The 21,488-nt window shown below is 26.3% G+C and overlaps 2 protein-coding genes across 2 annotated transcripts in view; one reads left to right on the top strand and one right to left on the bottom strand.

Moving 5' to 3' along the window:
* LOC134834696 (E3 ubiquitin-protein ligase PDZRN3) overlaps positions 1–21,488 on the top strand; it is a 104,197-nt gene that overhangs the window by 16,204 nt on the left and 66,505 nt on the right. The window lies entirely within an intron of this gene.
* Positions 13,899–16,249, bottom strand: LOC134834663 (glutathione hydrolase 1 proenzyme-like). The gene is made up of 4 exons (XM_063849402.1): positions 15,394–16,249; positions 15,113–15,341; positions 14,858–15,051; positions 13,899–14,506 (listed from the first exon to the last, which is right to left on the bottom strand). The coding sequence occupies exons 1-4, from the start codon at positions 16,194–16,196 to the stop codon at positions 13,993–13,995; spliced, it is 1,740 nt and encodes a 579-aa protein (XP_063705472.1). The 5' UTR covers positions 16,197–16,249; the 3' UTR covers positions 13,899–13,992.

Here is a 21,488-nt window from a genome sequence, read left to right on the forward strand (position 1 = left end):
AAAAAAAATTTAAATAATTAAAAAAAAATTTAAATAAATTAAAAAAATCATTAAAATAATTAAAAAAAATTAAAATAAATAATTAAAAATTAAACAAAAAAAAAATAAATAATTAAAAAAATAATTTAAAAAAATTAATAATTTATAAAAAAATAAATAATTGAAAAAAAATTAAATAATTTTTTTTATTTAAATTAATTAATTTTTTTGAATATTTTTTTCATTTTTGAAGTTGAAGATCCTTTATTACTTTTTTCGCACAACGACACTTTCCTACAAAATTTATTCCTATTCACGAATTTTCCCAGTCGAATCATTTTACATTTTCTTTTTCTTTATTTTATTCATAATAATTTTATTCTGCTCCATACGAAATTCCATCTCTACATGGAGAAACGAATGAAAAAATAATAATAATGACGTTAAATATTATATTTTTCAAGTAAGTAAAATTTTCATTGAAATAAACAAAGCAGCGGCACTGACACAGAGCAAGAAGGGTATTAAAATGTCTCTTTGTGTATACAATTTAAATTAAGTCACTTGAATTAATTGTTTGTTAAAAGTTTAATGTGTGCTGCGTTTTCTCATGCCATTGCCATGCCTCGAGACGAGAGACGAAGGAAAGGCGTGTGCATGCAGATTATCATATTTAGCATAATAAGCACAATTTTTTTTGAAACATTGGGGATTTGTCACACACATTTCCTTTTTTTGTTTCATCTTGATGCCAATCACGTTTAAAATTTCAATTTTTTCTTGACATGTGTTGTCAAATTATTGATTTTTATGTCATGTGTCAAGCAATTTTTTTTAGAAATTATTCTTGAAAAAAATAAATTATTTGATGAATTCAAGAGATAATTTTTTTTCAGAAGAAACCGCCTTTAACATTGACTCGAGACGAGATTTTATCATTTTTTTCATTATTCTGATTATTATTATTTATCATCTCACAACAAATGCGAAATGCTGCCAAGACTGTCTTTTTTATTTCATTGCTTGATGTTTCGCTCGCTTATGAGGGAGGAGTGTATTAAAAAATATGAAAAAAAAGAACAGGAATTAAATGATGTGTTTACTACTCATTTTTAAATGTTCACTTTTTTATGCGTTTTTTCATCATATTCATCATGAAAGTAATTTTTGTCTCATGTGACTGCCTCTGATGGATTATTTTTCTGGATTGACATGTCTCGTTGGTCACCTACCTTCACATTTCATACAAAAAAGAGGAAAAGGAGAAAAAATAGGAAATGATCCTGACACAAATTTAATGTGCCAGAAGCAGATTTATTTTTTCCGGAGACGTTTTCAGGAAATATTTATAAAAAAATTGTTGAGATTTTTTTTTTTTGAGAAATCATGAAACAGACAGACTTGAGGAATACATTTTTTTTATAAAGTAATGCAGATTTTGTTTAATTTTTTTAGCGTGAATAATTTGGCGCCATTGTCATGCATTTTAGCTCCGTATGCTTTTGATGCCAAGGAGAATGTTCTTGGCAAAAGATTACGAGATTATGATTTTTATTATTTCTTGTTTTTTATTATATTTAGTGCTAAGAGTATCTTAATTTTTATGAAGTCTCTTGCGGTTGTAAAGTATCTTTTACAGAGCTTCAAGTGCAATATTACTGTGTATTTATTTTAATAAAAATTTTAAATTAAAAATGTGAAATTAAAAAAAAAAAAATAAATTAAAAAAAAATTAATTTAAATAATTAATTAAATTTTTAAAAACTTCAATATTTTATTATAAAAAAATATTTCAATATTTTAGGATTTTTTTTATTCTTTATTTTATTTTTTTTTTTTATTTTTTTTTTATTAAATATTATTTTAAATTAAATTTTTGAAAAGAGTAAAAAATTTTTTTGATAAAGAATTATTTTTTTAAAAATTAAATTAAATACTTCAAATAAACCATTTTTTTAAATTAATATTGAAAATTAGTTTTAAAAAAAATATGTAGGTAAATAGATATTTTTTCAAAATTTTAATTATTTTTTTAAGTTTTTAGCAAACATATAACTTTAATTTTTAAAAATTTCAATGATTTATTAAAATTAATATTTCATAGTATTTTAGAAAAAAAAAATTAATTTCAAATTTTTTAAAAATTTTTATTGTTTTTTCTTTTAGGTATTTTACTAAAAATTAAAACAAAAAAAAATTAAAAAATTCTTAAATTTAATTTTTTATTGAATATTTTTTTTAAATTTAATTCTTGATTTAATGTTTAAATAATGAATTATTTTTTTAGAAATCAAATAAAATATTAAAATTAATTTTTTTTTAAATAAATTTTTCAAAATATATTTAAAGAAGAAATAAATAAATAAATTGTTAAAAAAATGTTTTTTTTAAATTCATCCAAAATTATATTTATTTTTTTTTTAATTTTTAGTCAAATAATATTTTATAATATTGGACAATATTTTACAAAAGAAAAATAAAATTATCCATAATTTTTTTTTTGCATTTTTAACACTTTTTTCGAATTTTTTTAAAATAATAAATTGTTTTTTTATTTTTTTTTAAGTAAAAAAGTTCACAAACACTTTAATTAACTTTTTTTTTCAAACATTTTTCATTTCAAGTCAACAATTTTTTTTTAAATTTACTTTTAACCCGTTGTACCAATCTCACTCTTACATTTTGTGGCTTTTCTCGTCAACCCCCATTCAAAAAAAAAAAAAGAAAAATGTCCTGTGTTTCTGCAACCGAGAAGGAGCACTTTCGAGATTGAAGTGCAACAAATTCTCGTTTGTTTTAACAACATTTTAAGTGCTTTCCTCTTTTGTTCTTGAAAAACATCGTCGACATCATCTCACTTTTGGTCTACGTTGCATAATAAATGTGTGTTTGCTTGTTCTTGAAAGTAGAACAGGGAACATAAATTTTCTTCTGCTCTGTCGCTGCTGTTGCTTGATGTTGCTCTCAAGCAAAAAAAAATGTGTAAAATTTCCAGACCGACCGTAAAAACTACAACAACAGCAATTTGTCGTTGACGACGTTGTTTTTCATTTTTTTTTTTTTTTTTGCTTTGTCAGCAAAACAAACCACGACCTTTCTTTTTTTTTTGCTTCAATTCTTGAATAATCCGCCGCACTTCATCATTTCGAATCCCCTGTAATTCATTTGCATTTAATTCGATATAAATTTATAGATTTTGCCCCGAATGTAGATTTATTCCAGGTAATTCATTTTATTTTGTGTGTCTGTGTAAAAAAAAAAATAAAAAATGGGACACGCAACACACCTCTTCAGCAATTTTTTCCTCTCTTCTACATTTTTTTTTCAATCTTGCGTTCGAGTGGGAATAAAATGGGGCACGGAACATTGTAAATAAATAACAAATGTTCAATTTGAAATAATTGCAAAGAGGCGATAAATACCGAGAAATCAATAAATATTTACATTTTTTGTGCCTTCGTTCGTAAAAAAACACACATTTTAGAACGAACGGCTTAGTTTGATTGAAAAAAGTAGAAAAAAAAAGAATTATGGGAATTTAAATATCGACAAAAATTTCAATTTAATGGAGAAATATCGTTTGTAACTAGTTGCGATGAAAAAAAAATTATGATTATCGAAGTGAAAATCCATTAGAGGATCCTCCTGAAATGATGATCGTAATTTGATTGCAATAAAAAATGCCATTTTGCCATCACACGCCGCACTTTTGATGAAATTTTCGTTACATTTTTGCTCATAATCAGAGCTAATGGACTTTTTTTTTGCTGCGATACAAAAATTGGTGATACGTGCTTTGACTGAAAAATTTTTAAGCAGTAATTTTTTGGATCTTTATTGATGATTGGATCGAAATTGTATTGCAGTAGCAATAAACATTTTTTTTTTGGTGTAAAGTTTGGAATCGAAACTGTGATTTATGAGTTTTTTCCTCTGTGAACTTTTTTTTTAATGAATTGACTTTTTTTTTTTGATGAAACTAATTTTTTTCTTTTTTTTTTTGCAGGTAAGAAGCGTTGACTCAGAATTGTCAATTGAGTAAGTAAATCCATTAAAAATGCAAATTCAATGCAAGAAAAGTACATTCAAGTCCATTATCGCCTCGTTATTCAAGTCCTTTGCCGGAAAAAAGCTTTTCTATTCATGGTCGAACAAAAGAAATTTCTTGCCATTCAGCAATTTTTTCACAGTATTTTATTATTATTATTGCTGCATCAACGAAGTAGCGCAGACAATGATGAGTAAATAATGCAGTCGGTCCTTTACTTTTGTTGTCATCGTTGTCGAACCTTTCGTTCGGAATTTTTCTGGAAAATTTCCATTTCCTTCGACCTATGTTTCATAATAAAAAATGATACAAAGCAAAAAATATGAAAAAGTTTCGTTGAAAAAAATTTACCAAAGAAATTATCGCATTTGAGTTTTTAAAAAATTTAAAAATTTTGTCCCAATGCACATTTTAATTTTTTTTGCCCAAATTTACATTTAAACTTTTGTCCCAATGCACATTTTGAAAATTTTCGCCTCAATTTATATTTTAATTTTTTTTCCCAATGCACATTTTGAACATTTTCGCCTCAATTTATATTTTAATTTCTTGTCCCAATGCACATTTTGAAAATTTTCGCCTCAATTTATATTTTAATTTCTTGTCCCAATGCACATTTTGAAAATTTTTTCCTCAATTTATATTTTAATTTTTTGTTCCAATGCATATTTTGAAAATTTTCGCCTTAATTTATATTTTGATTTCTTGTCCTAATGCACATTTTATATTTTTTTTGCCAAAATTTACATTTAAACTTTAGTCCCAATATACATTTTGAAATTTTTTGCCTCAATTTATATTTTAATTTTTGTCCCAATGCACATTTTGAAAATTTTCGCCTTAATTTATATTTTAATTTTTTGTCCCAATGCACATTTTGAAAATTTTCGCCTCAATTTATATTTTAATTTCTTGTCCCAATGCACATTTTGAAAATTTTCGCCTCAATTTACATTTTAATTTTTTGTCCCAATGCACATTTTGATATTTTTGACCACTTTTCATCGCAAAAAGACATCAAATCCTTAAAACCGCATATTTTCTCTGAAATGCGGTAAAAAAGATAGAAATGAAGATCCGGGCAAATCACGTTTCATCATCTTTCGATCAACATAACAACACTCACTGGATTAATATTTGATGAAAATTATTATATTTTTTCTTTCGGGCAGGCAAAAAACATTTTTTTCCGTTCATTCTCAAATCTGGTCACGTGCGATCCATGACAAAAAATGTTTTCCTGTCTTGTATGCCAAAAATTAGCCTTGAATATTGTCATTATATGACGGAAAAGTTAATAATTTCATCACCTTTTTCCTCGTCGTCCCTTATTTCGTTTGGTCAGAGCAAAAAAAAAAATGAACGCTGCAAAGCTAATAATGAGGGACAGGCATAATGAAGCGTGTAATCAACCTTGTCTCAAACATTCCATCTTATCACAATATAAACTAATTTTGTGCCAGAGCAAAAAAAAAAATTTTTTTATCCAAAAGAGAAAATTGCTAAAATTACCAAAGTAAACGATACAAAATATTTTTCTTCCTTTAATGGAATTTTCCCTGAAATGATGAAAAATGATAATAATTTTATATTTTTTTCCGGTCTGCCTTCTATTTATCTATTTTTAGTCCAAAATTGAATCAAATCAAATCAAATATTGAATTGGATATTTTATCGGCATGTTACACGGTCATTTCACTATTGATTTTGGGCCCGAAGATAAAAATTTTCGAAAGAGAGGAGAAAATTGTAAGAATACGAAAAATTATCATTAGTTACGGTCCGTTGCCAATTCAAGTCGCATAATAAATATTTACTTTTTAAATTGGTTTTTAAATTTTATCTGATTTTGATACATTTTAAGCATTTTCCTCTTGTTTCATTCGATTTTTGGTAATTTTTTTCTCTAAAAACACAACAATAAAATTCTTGAGGAAGATAAAAAAAATATTCAAAAAAATGGGAAGTCAAATAAATGTCAAAATGAAAGCAACATGGGACATTTATTGGTTTTCCTCTGTTTTTCATGTTTTTACACAAGCCACTAACCAAAATGTTGTTGTAGGCATTGTGCAAATGTAGAGAAATGCTCTGGTTGTCATGTTATTTAAAGAGGAATAAAAAAAAAACAAAAATCTGCCAAAATATTTTAATTCTGGCAGAGATGAACCTTTATCAGGATTTTTTGGGGATTTAATTGGTAAAATAATTATTAAAAAAAATTAAAAAAATAGAAAAAAATAAATAAATATTAAAAATTAAATTGAAAAAAATAATTAATTAAATTTAATAAATTAGAAATAAATAAATCTTAATTTTTATTTATTTTCTTCTAAAAATATTTTTCAAAAAATTAAATTTCATTATTTTTTTTTTATTAAATTTAAGTCGTCTAAAATTTGAGAGATAATTAAATATATTTTTTTTTATAGAATTAAAAGATTTTTTTTTTAATTTTCGAAAATACAATATTCGAAAATCTTTTCAAATTTTCGAAAAATATTTAAAGATTTGTGAAAAAGTATAAAAATTAATTTTTTAAACAAATAAATAAATTAAAGGGTTAAATAAAAATAAAATGAAACTCAATTTTCACTTTTTTATTCAAATTTCAATTTTCGAAAATTAAATGTTGAAATAATTTTCGAAAATTAAATGATCGAAAATTTTTTGAATATGAAATGTTTAAAATTTTTCGAAAATTGTTTGAAAATAAAATGTTAGAAAATTCTTCAAAAATTAAATGTTTGGAAATTCTTCGAAAATTTAATGTTCGAAAATTTTTTCGAAAATAAAATGTTTAAAAATTTTTTCGAAAATCTTAAAAATTTGAAAATTTTTAAAAATTTTTTTGGTATAAATTTTTTGAAATATTTGAACTTTTAGAACTTAAATTTCGAATTTCAGGCAAAACTTAACAAAAAAAAATTTTTAATAAAATTTTTCGAATTAAACCCTTTTGAACCCCATTTCACTACTTGAACTATGAAAGCTACAAAAAAAATCGAACATCCAAAACATGACAAAAGTTAAATAGGTTAAACTGTGCACTCATGCTCAGCTCATGTTTAAACATCCGAAATGTCTTGGGGGATTTTTAATTCGTTTGGACAGATGCCAACCGCAATTACATCCATTGGCATGACATTCCATGACGCGTCGAGGACTTTTTAGTTGGTTGCCCGAAGTGCTGTTTGCTCGAGCATCGACACTCGAAAAAAAAAGTTGAATCGTTTTCAGTTAAAGTCAAAACATCTCATCAACTATTAAAGTGTCGGGTGAACGTGCAAACGAGCGAAAATTGAAATAATTAGACGTAAAGAGGGGAATTAGGAAAGTTTAGCAACGAACGAAGGAAAAAAAGTAAAATAATTACCATAATGATTATTACTCGTTCGTCGCTTCTTTTCATAAACTTTTCTAATGAAAAATGCTGGAAACGGACTTTGGGGAGCTCTTTATGATGATGCCTCGGAAAACTGCGGAAACAAAACAATTTCTTTGTAGTGCCATCATCATCATCATTATCACTCACCGAGCCATCTTAATGCCTATTTATCGCACCAGTCGACCATTTTACGTGATAAAACTACTCACATCGCAGCTCCATTGTGTTATTACACCTTTTTGTTGTGTTTTGTATCGTTGTCTCCCCTTTTTTCCATTCTTTCATTTTTTTTCTCACTTTCTTCCCTAATAATCGTAAAACACACATTTTCCAACGAGATATTTGTGCAATTTTCCCTCATTCTGCACATTTTCGTGTTGCTTGTTATTACAATAATAATACTAAAAACGATTGTATTGCATGCCAGTTGAGCATAATAATTTTCTAAGGTGCTTGCAAGTGTCTTGTCTGACTACCTATTTCGTATCTCATCATTTGTCGGAACACACAATGAATAAATAATAATAATAAAGTGTGGAAATGTCGCTGCGTGATGAATAAATTTACAGCAAAAAAAGGGTTGGAATTTGATGAAATTCCATCATTTTTATTGCTTTTTCGTGAAATTTAATTTTTTTCAGTTTCATATTCGAAAAAATTTAAAAAAATTTTTAAATTAAAAAAAATAATTTAAATAATTTTAAAAAATATTTGATGAAAATTGAAAAAAAAAAAAATAAACATTAAATTTAACTTTTTTTAAATCGAAAACATTTTAAGAAAGTTTTTAGATTTAAAAAAAATCTTTTAAAAATAATTTTAAAAAAATGTTTGATTAAAATTAAATTAAAATAAATAAATTTTTAAAAAAAATAATTTTTAATTTTATAAATTTAAATTTAAAAATTAATTTTTTTTTATTTAATATTTTTTTTCTAAATTTTTAGTGAATTTAAATAAATAAATAAAGTTTTAAATTTAAATTATAGATCTTTTTGCTTTTTAAAATTCAAATTTGGGTTTTAATTTTAATGAATTATTTTTAATAATTAATTAATAAATTATTTTTAATTATTAAAAAAAAATAAAAAAAATTTAATTTAAAAAAATTAAATAAATAAAAATTTAATAAAATTTAAAAAAAATAATAATAAATTATTATTTCAGAATTTTTTACATTTTAATTTTATTTATTTTTTTTTTTAAATTATTTTTTTAAATTAATGAATTAAATTTTTAAAAACTCTTTTAAAGCTTCATATTGAGTTCAGTCAACAAAGGTCAAAGTTCTTTTTAAAAAAATCTCATTAAAAACCTTTTTACCAAAAATTGTCAAAAAAATGTCACAATAATTGCACAAAATCCTAATTTAATGCACAATTTTAACGAACTCAAAGCTTCTTAAAGTCTTAAAACTCAAAAATTCAAAAAATAAAACTCACACACACGATAAAGAACGATAAAATTTTGCATTCGCATCAAATTCTCCGTTCTCTGTTTACATTCATTTGCATAAACCATGACGGAGATAAAACAGATTTGAGTCACAAAAGTACCGCACAAGAACTTTTTTGCTTTTTGCCGCCTCTCAAGCCAACTATTGTTAAAACATTTGTTAATTATTTCAAAAAATAAAAAAAAAACATTCCTTGACGTGTCCTATTTCCGGTCGGGCGTGATTGTTATCGTGCGACAATGAAGGAAGGATGTGCATCTGCACCGACATCGACAACTAACTTGGCTTGACACAGAAAATGGCGTTACGTAAGACAAGACGACCGACACATAAAATGATTATAATAATAAATGGACGAGCATATCAAATTGCTGGCTATCCATTAAATTGTGTTTATTTGCAACACGTTCGGCATTTACAAGGAGCGATGGAAGGTTGTTACATAAAATAAATTGGATGATGATATTCTGCAATTAGATTAAGTGTTGCAGCAAGTAATGTGATGGTAATTGGGAGAACGGATCGTTCACTTCAAGGAGATTTTGATGGTTTTTGATGTGAGAAATTAGGAAATATGTTACATATTTTATAATATTTTGAGAACTTTCACTAATTTTGAAAATTTTAAAAAATTTTTAAAAAAACATGTTGAAACAAAAAAAATATAACAAACTTCTACATTAAAAAAAATATAGAAAAATTTATTTGAAAAATTTTTGAAAATAAAAAAGAGTCAAAATTTTATTTTTTTATATTTTAAATTTCTTATTTTAAGAAAATTATTTTTTAATTTAAAAAAAATCAAAAATATTTTAATTTTTTTAAAAAAAACATAAGAAATTTTTTTAAAAAAATAGAAAAATTTTCAAAAATAAAAAAAGTTAAAAATTTTAAAATAATTCAAGTTAATTTTTTAATTGTTTTAAAATATTTTATAAAATTTTGAAAAATTTTTCAATAAATATTAATAAAAAAATAATTTAAAAATTTAAAAATAATTTCTTTTTTAATTAAAATATTTTTTTTAAATTTTTTAAATATTTTTTTAAAATTTAATTAATTAATTTTCCAAAATTTTAATTTTTAATTTTTATTTAAATTAATTAATTTTAAAAATAATTTAATTTTAAAATAAATAAAAAAAAAATTTTTTAATTAAATTCTTGAACTTTTAAGTTAATTTTTTTTTAAATCAAAAAAAAATTTAAATCTTAAAATAATTCTGTTAAATATTACTAACAAAAAAATTCAAGTGCTGCAATCGAAACCCGTAATAAAAATCATAAGTTTAAGCAGCATGTTATCTCCTCAACGAGCAAAAAAAATACTAAAAAATAAATCATCTCCACACTCACGGATTTTATTACAAATAAATTGTCATCTGCATATATGAGATAGAAAAATCGTCGACGCGACGCGATCTGCCGATAGGAGATATTCCAACACGTAATTTAATGAGAAAATAACAGTGTCAAATGCTTCTAGCGAGCATGGAATGTGATAACGGAACCAATACAACTCCAACATACGGCACGATATCAATAATATCAATTGACAAGAATTGCCTGCTGTGTGATGCTTTTTATAGATTATTATATGGAAAAAAATAAAAATCGTAGGCAAATTGTGTGTTTATCATGAAAAAAAAATTCACTCGACTCCGGGCATAGAGTGACAATTTTTGTGGAGATTTATGCGAATTTCAACGAGCAAAAAATATGCAGTCTAGTGCATTAATCCAGACTTTATTTCAACGGCGGCATCGTTGTAATGTTGCCTTTCTGCTTATGAAGAGATAAACAAAAATTGAAAAAATTGCAATTTCTCGAGTTTTTTTCATAAAAATATTGATTGCCATGAGCTCGTACTCGAAAGCCATCCATTCATGTCATAATTTAAAAGCAAAGCGATATCTAACAACAACAAATAATATGTCACTCTTTCTCGTTTTCCGCTTTTTTTTGTTGTTGTTGTTGTAAATGTACTTGTCTGAATATTTTTCATATTCGCGGAAAATAATCCTCGTAAAATTTTTTCAAAGCCTTTGTTTTATGAAAAATATTTTTTTTTTTCGAGAGTTGGGTGAATAACTCGAGAAATGGAAAAAGGGACTTGACCCAATTAAATATTAAACAAAAAAAAAATGTTTTCATGTTCATTTCAACTCAAAAAAAAAACATAAAAACGAAGAAATAGAAGATTTGCGTGCCTTTTTATGAATAATAAATGCCAATGACTGCGCTAAATTGCACAACTGAGCCAATAATGTGCCAACCATAAATATCAAAAGAGAGTCCATGTTTCGCAAAACAACTCGCCAGTTTTAATGCATTTTAATAAATAAAAAAAAAAACAGAACAGAAGAATGGGAGGTCGTTGTACTGAAAACTAGGAGAAACATTGTGTACTTGTAGGCAAAAAGAATAAATTTTAATGCGAATGCAACACAATGCGTATTATTATTATTATTGAACGAAACAAAAAAAAAGTATTGAGAATAAATTTGAAAGAAAAAAAAAGTATTAAGAAGAAACCACAGCATCGACGCGGAGTACATGAAAAATAAAAATTAATGAGAAGACATTACGCGTGTTTTCTATGGATTGGGAATTGTAATTTATTTGAATGAAGTTGGCACTTTTATTTGTCTCGATGGAGTTACAGAATCGATTTTAAGATTTTAAAATTTTTTTTTTAGATTTAAAAAAAATAAATTAATTTTTTAATGATTTCTCATTATTTCTTATAAAATATTAAAAAAAAATTTAAAAAAATAATTAAAATAAAATAATTACAAAAATAAAATTAAAAATTAAATAAAAAATGAATTTAATAAATTAAAATAATTGGAAAATAATTTGATGTGAGATATTATTTTTAACTCCAAAAATACTAAAAAAAAATTAATAATAAAATTTTAATTTTTAATTTAAAAATTTTTGATATTTGTAAAAAAAAAAAAAAAACCTATTTTTTTAAAAAAATTCTAAAAATTTTCAAAACAATTTTCTTAAATTTAAATATTTTTTTTAATTTTTAATACGTTATTTAAATTTTTTTAATTTTTTTAATTAATATTTTCTAAAAACCTAAGAAATTTTAAATTTCAAATTTTAAAAAATTTTAAAAAATTTAAAATTAAAAAAATTTGAAATAAAAATTAATTTAAAATTTTTTAATTTATTATTTTTAAAAAAGAAATTTTTTTTTTTAATTATAAATTTATTTTTTTTTCAAAATGTTTTAAATTATTTTTGATTTTTTTTTATTTAAAATTTTTTTTTAATTAAATTTTTTTTTTAAAAAAAAATTAATCAAAAAAAAATATGAAATAAGAAAAAAAAAGTTTGCTTTAATATAAAAAATAAATAAATAAATTATATAACTATATGTTCTAACATTAATCGACATATTTGTGGTTAATAATAAAAAAAATCATCAAATAATGAAGAAATAAAAAAATTAATAAAACTCATAACAAAATGATTAAACCACAAAACGATGGATAAAAATGTCATCTTCATCTTTATTTCTCTTGTCAAGCGTCTCTTTTTAAAAAAAAAAGTTTGAAAAAACATCAACTTTGTATTTTATTACTGTCAACTTCTCATATATGTGGATATTTATTGACATTGATTTATGTCTCTTTATTTCATTTAAAACTTCATTTTTATTGAAGTAATTTTGAATTTTTTAGATGAAACTTTAAAAATGCCTCAAACCATCTCTAAAACTAACAAAAAAAAATCTGACCATATGTGACTTGATTTTTTTTTCGTCGTCGTCGCTTAAAACTAGACACCGCGCGATTATCGTTGTTATTATTATTAAAACACAATGCACCAACACGACACAATATTTGCAAAAAGATAAAATAAATACGCGAACAATGAAAAAAAATCGCTCGTTCGCTGTCCTGAATAACAATAAAAAAAATTGCGAAACATTTTACATTTTTTGTGATTTTTATTCTTCGTCGCAAAATGCACGCACGCATCCCAAACAAAATTAATCGTTTTAACAATAAATATCGCGAAGAGGCACAGCAGCGTCAGTGGCTTATCCCCCAAATCCCACATATGGACTGCATTAAAAAACGTGCAATCGGCAACACGAGTTTTTGTGTCGCGAACGGGATTTTCGCACTTTTTGTCTGTCTCGTCGTTTTAAAAGCGCTTGCGATCGTTTTTTGAGCGAAACTGGAATTTTGACTTTTAATTCCGCTTTTTTTTCAGTCAATTGCATATAAATTTTTGTTATGTTACACATCTGTTTGTCGTGTGCCATTTGAATTATAATACCTGAACAAATATCGCACGCACCGAAAAAAGTAGCAAATGGCAGCGATACATGTGTTTTGTTGCATTTTAACACAGAAAATTTAGTTAAACGAATTATTCGCGAAAAATTGTGATTTAAAGCGTTTAAAGTGGATTTGTTTTTGAAAGTTGCTTGAATTTGCAAGAATATTCGATATTCGCCACTAAAATAATTTTAAAAAAATAGAAAAAAAAAATAAATTTAATAATTAAGTTATTTAAATAATAAATAAATATTTTAATAAATTTTAATAAAAAAATTTTTGCAGTAAATAATTAATTGAATTTAATTTTTTTTTAATTAAAAAAATAAAAATTTGAAAAATATTAATTATTTAATTAAAAAGTATATTTTTTATTCATTTTTTTGTTTAAAAAAAAAATAAAAATTATTTAATTAAATAAATAAATTAATAATTTAAATTATAAATAAATAATTAAATTAAATTAATTAATTTAAAAAATTTAACTAAATAATATTTGCTAATTTTTTAATTAATTAACTATTTTTTTTAATGGAAAAAATAAAAATTTTAAAAATTTTTTTAAATATTTTTTAATTTTTAATTAAAAAATATAAATATTTTTTTGCAGTAAAAACAAAGTAGAATATAGAATAAAGTACAAAAAAAAAATAAAATGTTGAGTCACCTCATATTATGTCTCACTTTTTTACGCGGAAAAAAGTTAAATTTATGATTTGTCGCGTTTTGCCATTTAAATTTATTTACATGCTTAAAAAAGGTACTTGTGTGTGGGAATGGAATAATTTTTTTATTTTCTTCTTTATCGCTCCTTCGTCTTACGCTACAATTGTAGCACTTCCGCCTCTCCTCGTGTCAAACGCCGCACTTGCTATTCCATTTTCGTCGCGTGATACCGCAGTAACTGCTGCAAATCCCGATTCTCCTGTGATATTTTTAACCACGTGTTTCTTCAGTTCCAATGATTTTGCGATATCGACATCAAAGTCTCGTTCATGCTGCACGTACATCGGAGCAAGTTGATGATGAACTCTCGGCGATAAAACTGCTTGTTCGAGACTCTGGTTGAAGTAGAGATGATTCAAGATGGTCAATAGGGTTGAAGTTGTGATTTTTGTACCGCCAGCAGCTCCAACGACAAGTCGAGGGTTGCCTTGCTTATCGATGATGACGGAAGGAACCATACTTGACATTGGTCGTTTACGGGGTTGAATGTAATTCGAAGGAGATGCGGGTACGCCAAACTCGTTAACTGTGCCAGGCGTTGAAAAATCATCCATTTCATCGTTCAAGATTATTCCTGTGCTTGTTGAACGAATTCCAGCTCCAAAACTGAGGAACGAAATTTAAAAAAAAAATTAAGATTTCATTGACTTTCAAAATATTTGAAAGAAATTATATCAAAATTAAAAAAAAAATTTTTTGTTACATTTTTGATAAATTTATAACCAAAAAATGTCAAATTTTCCTTTGAAATTAATTCAAAAGTCAAAATTTTCTTAATTTTTCATAAAAAATTGAAAAATATAAAAAAATTATGACTTTTGAACTTATTTTAAGAGAAAATTAGAAATTTTTTGGTTATAAAATTATTAAAAATTTAAAAAAAAATTTTTTTTTTAATTTTCTAAATATTTTGAAGATCTTCAAAAAAAAATTTTGATCTAAAAAAAAATTTCTTACTAAAGATTAATTGTACTTGTCGCAGCAACAGCATCTCCATTAGGATGCAAAACCGAAATATGAGCAGTTCCATGATCATCAGGTACATAACTGAAATTGGCGCCATAATGTTCATAGTCATTAAACGTTTCAACGTCACTTATTAAAGAACGCACGGAATCTGCATAGTCTGTATTTGTCAAATTCGATAAGAGCTAAACAAGAAAAAAAGTGTCAGCAAAAAATTTCCGACGATAAGATAAAAAAGGAATTTACGTCTTCAATTTCTACAAATGCTCGATCACCGAGATGCGACCTTCGTGCGTACCCAAACTTGAAACTTTCGATAATGCGATGCATCGTTAATTGGTCTTTATCTTTCAGATCGTATCCCGATAAGATATTTAGCATGAACGTGAGTAACACGCCACTTCCCGGGAGAGGTTGGGAATACAAAGTCAATCCATCTCGCAAGTTGCTTTTGTAGGGTTTGTCCCATTCGATCCTTGAAGTAAAGTTAGTTGAAGCTTTTATTGAAGTTTCGAAATATTTCTTACTCATATCGCAGCATATCTTCTTCTGTAATGATTCCTTTCAAGCTTTGAATGTCTTTAATAAAATCTTTTATGAGACTTCCATTTTTCGAGTAAAGTGCATCTGCTCCTTCAGCTGCCATTATTTCCAAAGATTTTCCTAATTTAGGTCTTTTCAGTAAGTCTCCTTCAACCCAAGTCTTTCCCGTTTTTGGATCGATGAAAATTTCGCTCATTGTTGGTTCAGCTAAGATTCGTTTCTCACGAGATTTCAATGCTTCAGCGAGAGTCTTTGATACAACGTGTCCTTCTTTACACAACTTAATTGTTGGTTCCAAAATTTGCTTCCATGGTAATTTCCCATATTTTCTGTGAGCTTCCCAATAACCTTTCAACTCTCCCGGAACAGCAACTGCCAAACCGCCTTGACTTGAAGCTGACGGATCATTCACGAACATATCTTCTGTCGCAGCAAGCGGTGCCATTTCTCTCGCATTCAAGGTCTCAACGTTGCCTGTTGCTTTTGTGTAAATTACCATGAAAAATCCTCCTCCGAGTCCCATACTTTGAGGAGCTGAAACTCCATCGCATAAGAGAGTAGCGATCGCAGCATCTACTGCACTTCCATCTTGGCGTAAGATATCAGCTCCGATGTTGGCGCATTCAATACCATTTGCCGAAACACCTCCTTGACCATGGACAACAGAATCACTCTTAGATTGGTTTTGAACGACAACTATTGGAACAACAATCACAATTGCGAGAATTACAAGAATTGCAGTTAAACATATCGCGATTTTAGTTTTACTCCAATTTGCAAAAAACATTTTTTTTCGTAAAATTTAAATTTGAAGAGATAAGCAAGACGTGTCAGTACAAAACGAGCTGTATCCAAAAACTGAGTAAATAATTGTTACCGAATAGTAGCTAAGATGTGTTCCTCTCTCTTTCTGTCTCGTATCCCTTTAGAGACCAATGAGATTAAATATCAGATAAAATAATTAAAATTAACCTCCAAAGAGCTTGTGATAAGACACTTTCGATTGTTAATTCCGACAAATTAACGACGGTTGTTATCACGATGATTATCGTAACGATTAACAAGCATAGAAAAAAGTTTGTGATAACAGTCGGAGGTTTTTTTATGTCGACACCAATTAATGATGCAGCGATAATAATTGTTGGTGACTTATCAAATCTTTATTACCTGTCGTTATCGTTTCTACGTGGTAATACATCATTTGGGAGAAAACTCACTGATTATACTTGAAATGATAACAAAAGCCTGTGATAACACATTTTTTGAGTGGCTTGTCAAGATGAGGCGTTATGTTATGTAGTAGGAATTCCCACTCGATTTCTTAATGACGTCTCTCTCTCTTAAAATTTTATTGAATTATTAATCAGTAAAGTTCTCTTCTAATACCATCGAACTTTTGAATGTTTCTAAAGGGTAGTTCATGATTTGTATTTGAGTTAATTTGTTTCTCAATTGGAAAAGTAAATTTTTCGTCATTCCAGTCAGTGAGGTAAATTCTTTGAAAGAATTGTTGGCTGTTAAGTTCAAAGTTTTTTTTGGGATTCCTTGAAACATTTATCGTTCTCTAAGTATGAGCATAAAAATGGTAACAACTGAACATCTTCTTCTCTGTATTAAGGTTCAATTCAATACAATTTTTTTAAAAGAAGATCTTGTCACTTCAATATCATTGTTTCTTTATGATGTTCTCCTTTTAATGCCAAGTACAGTTTCTGTACCATTTGTTATACAAATTCTGCGATTGTTCTAGCTCTCTTGAATCTCTGAGGTTTATTTTGACAATAAGATTGTTTAGAAGGCTTTTTATTTTTGAATTGAAGATTGTTTTACCTGTAGAATGCAATTTGGACTATTTTTGTTTTCGATGTTTTCTTCTTTAAGGTTGAAGGCATAATGATTAATTTTTTTTATTTTTTAGGAAAAATGTTTGAACCCAGATTCTTATGATTTAATTTTTTTTGCCGTTAAACTACTTTTAAACTAATATTAGATTCTCTTATTGGATGATTCGTTAATAATTTTGGGGTATCAGTATTTTTTAGTTTCTTTATAAAATTTGATATTTTGAAAGCTTCCTGTAAAAAAAAAAATAATTTTATTACATTTTGAACTTTAAAATTTTTTAAGTCATAACTTAATATCTTACGTTCCTTAACTTAAGCTCCTTTGAAGAAAATGATGACCTACCCTTTAAAAAATATAATTAAATTATTCGAGTCTGTCGTTCACCGTTTAAAAACTTTACTTTACAACATAAGTAGAAACATAAACAGACGAAGAAACTCCGAACGATCCCTTCTCATGAATTTATTAAAAGCTTTTAACCACACTTTTGCTCCAACACTCTTCATTTCTCTCGTTCATTCCATCCTTCGTCGTCGTTTCGTCGTCAGTAAAATGGAAAGTCAAACAAAAAAAAATATTGGTTAGAAAGAATAACAGAGAGACGGAAAATGTTCATCCTTTTCCATGTTTATTATTCCAACAGACAGAGCAACTTGTTCATTGAGTTGCAAATGAAATACTTACGCTTCCGACTAAAGCTGTAAAAACGCCCTGTACATCATCTCGTGTGCTTTATGGTTGCTCCCTGCATTGATGTGATAAAACTTAATCATCTTATCACAACACAATTGACAATTTTGTATGAATATGCAAATAAGGTTCATTTCACGACGTCGTAGTTATTACAAAACGACTCAAAGTCAAACGAGGCCAAAAAGCTTTACAGAAATTAATTATCGCCATTTAATTCAGTGAAAATTTCGTTTGGTGACATTCCCTTTAAAATGCGACATCTTTAACATGTACTTGTAGATTTTCGACATGAAAACTCGAGTACATGCAAATCTTCTTGAAAACATTTTCAAAACTCCTCTTATACAATATTTGCATAAATTTACAACTTTTGTTCGTTTTGTAGAGCGTTTCGCCGCAACAAGATGCGATTATTAAAATAAAATTCAAATTTCGATTCCGGTCAAACTCATAAAACGATCGGGTCACCAAGGTAAAAATTTTACAATTGGACACGCAATCAAGCGTATACCAATTCAATTGCATCGCCAGAAGCACAGAATATTGGTCTAAGAAGACGCAATAACCATTCAATGAACTCTCACAAGTTGGTCGGCGCGCATTTGAATATGTACAGGGGAATTATAAAGTACTTACCCGACGTCGTTGTTGTTTGTTGCCTTTGGTTTCAATTTAATGTTGTTATAAAATGTTGTTGATCGTTGTCGACTACCGCTTTTTTTGTCGTTTAGAGACATTTTTAGCCAGCATTTTGCCTCGCAGTAGTTCACGTACCAACGGAATTTATGAAGAATTAAAGCAATTTATTTATTTACATATACTCCAAATACACAGCTAGACGTTGGAAAACTAGCAGCAACGTAGCAAAATCATAAATCTATATTAGTATGGAATATTTTTTTATGTTTTTTGCTGTAAGTCGATTACATGAGATGATACATGATATCAAGGGAAGAGCCGGAGGAGGAGGAGGAAGATGTTATTATTATTTCGTGTTTTTTTTTCGTTTCTATTGAGCGAAACAGAAGCATGTTAAAGGCGTGAGAGAGCCTTTCTTCGTTCTGCGCTGTAATATTTAGCTATGAAATATGTGTCGAACGTGGGATATTTATCATTTTTTTCATACATGAAACTTTTTTTTTTAAGCTGAAACGCGGCTAATGTAACACGCTTGTTCGATAATTTAAAAGGGATTTCAGCAACGAGATTTTTCATAAGCAGAAGCATGAGAAGCATTTCTAATTTGCAAGGATTGAATTTTAATTTTTTTGAAGTAATTGAGACATAAATAGCAGAAATTCAATTTTTTTATTATTTTTTTTTTCAAAAATAATTTTTTTGATCCATTTGGAACAAGATTTGACAAAAATGGCTTTGACACAGTTTTTGACACAGTTTTTTTGCTCTTGATTTAGTTTTTAAAACAAAACTATGTCAAAGAAAAAATTTTTTTTTCAGTTTCAATTTTTTGGCTGTTTTGAGTTATAAAATGATTAAAAATGATAAATTAGAGCCCTCTGATAAATTTTTATCCATTTGGAGCAAGATTTGACAAAAATTGCTTTGACACAGTTTTTGACACAGTTTTTTTGTTCTTGATTTAGTTTTTAAAACAAAACTATGTCAAAGAAAAATTTTTTTTTCAGTTTCAATTTTTTGGCAGTTTTGAGTTATAAAATGATTAAAAATGATAAATTAGAGCCCTCTGACAAATTTCAATCCATTTGGAGCAAGATTTGACAAAAATAGCTTTGACACAGTTTTTGACACAGTTTTTTTGCTCTTGATTTAGTTTTTAAAACAAAACTATGTCAAAGGAAAATTTTTTTTTTCAGTTTCAATTTTTTGGCAGTTTTGAGTTAGAAAATGATTAAAAATGATAAATTAGAGCCCTCTGATAAATTTTTATCCATTCGGAGCAAGATTTGACAAAAAATGCTTTGACACAGTTTTTGACACAGTTTTTTTTGCTCTTTTTTTTTGCTCTTGATTTAGTTTTTAAAACAAAACTATGTCAAAGAAAAAATTTTTTTTCAGTTTCAATTTTTTGGCAGTTTTGAGTTATAAAATGAATAAAAATGATAAATTAGAGCCCTCTGACAAATTTCAATCCATTTGGAGCAAGATTTTTGCTTTGACACAGTTTTTGACACAGTTTTTTTGCTCTTGATTTAGTTTTTAAAACAAAACTATGTCAAAGAAAAAAAGTTTCAATTTTTTGGCAGTTTTGAGTTATAAAATGATTAAAAATGATAAATTAGAGCCCTCTGACAAATTTTCCATTTGGAGCAAGATTTGACAAAAATTGCTTTGACACAGTTTTTGACACAGTTTTTTTGCTCTTGATTTAGTTTTTAAAACAAAACTATGTCAAAGAAAAATTTTTTTTTCAGTTTCAATTTTTTGGCAGTTTTGAGTTATAAAATGATTAAAAATGATAAATTAGAGCCCTCTGACAAATTTCAATCCATTTGGAGCAAGATTTGACAAAAATTGCTTTGACACAGTTTTTGACACAGTTTTTTTGCTCTTGATTTAGTTTTTAAAACAAAACTATGTCAAAGAAAAAATTTTTTTTCAGTTTCAATTTTTTGGCAGTTTTGAGTTATAAAATGATTAAAAATGATAAATTAGAGCCCTCTGACAAATTTCAATCCATTTGGAGCAAGATTTGACAAAAATTGCTTTGACACAGTTTTTGACACAGTTTTTTTGCTCTTGATTTAGTTTTTAAAACAAAACTATGTCAAAGAAAAAATTTTTTTTTCAGTTTCAATTTTTTGGCAGTTTTGAGTTATAAAATGATTAAAAATGATAAATTAGAGCCCTCTGACAAATTTCAATCCATTTGGAGCAAGATTTGACAAAAATTGCTTTGACACAGTTTTTGACACAGTTTTTTTGCTCTTGATTTAGTTTTTAAAACAAAACTATGTCAAAGAAAAAATTTTTTTTCAGTTTCAATTTTTTGGCAGTTTTGAGTTATAAAATGATTAAAAATGATAAATTAGAGCCCTCTGACAAATTTCAATCCATTTGGAGCAAGATTTGACAAAAATTGCTTTGAAAGTTTTTTGCTCTTGATTTAGTTTACAAAACAAAATTTGTCAAAGAAAAAATTTTTTTTCAGTTTCAATTTTTTGGCAGTTTTGAGTTATAAAATGATTAAAAATGATAAATTAGAGCCCTCTGACAAATTTCAATCCATTTGGAGCAAGATTTGACAAAAATAGCTTTTACACAGTTTTTGACACAGTTTTTGACACAGTTTTTTTCTTGATTTAGTTTTTAAAACAAAACTATGTCAAAGAAAATTTTTTTTTTTAGTTTCAATTTTTTGGCAGTTTTGAGTTAAAAAATGATTAAAAATGATAAATTAGAGCCCTCTGACAAATTTTTATTCATTTGGAGCAAAATTTGACAAATAGCTTTGATTGTAAAAATAATTTTTTCCATAAGAAAAAATGTTTTTTAAAATAAAAAAATAAAATAAATAAAATAAAATAAAAATCAATTAAAATAAAAAATTGTAATTTTTGTC

Source organism: Culicoides brevitarsis, chromosome 3 (assembly GCF_036172545.1).
Source record: "Culicoides brevitarsis isolate CSIRO-B50_1 chromosome 3, AGI_CSIRO_Cbre_v1, whole genome shotgun sequence".
NCBI lineage: Eukaryota > Metazoa > Arthropoda > Insecta > Diptera > Ceratopogonidae > Culicoides > Culicoides brevitarsis.

What these genes read in the sequence shown, in the direction of transcription:
- LOC134834663 (XM_063849402.1), bottom strand. Translation starts at nt 16,196, where the DNA reads ATGTTTTTTGCAAATTGGAGTAAAACTAAAATCGCGATATGTTTAACT. An exon ending in CATTTGTAGAAATTGAAGAC is followed by an intron (nt 15,052 to 15,112) that starts GTAAATTCCTTT and finishes TTTCTTGTTTAG; the next exon opens with CTCTTATCGAATTTGACAAA. An exon ending in ACAAGTACAATTAATCTTTA is followed by an intron (nt 14,507 to 14,857) that starts GTAAGAAATTTT and finishes TTCGTTCCTCAG; the next exon opens with TTTTGGAGCTGGAATTCGTT.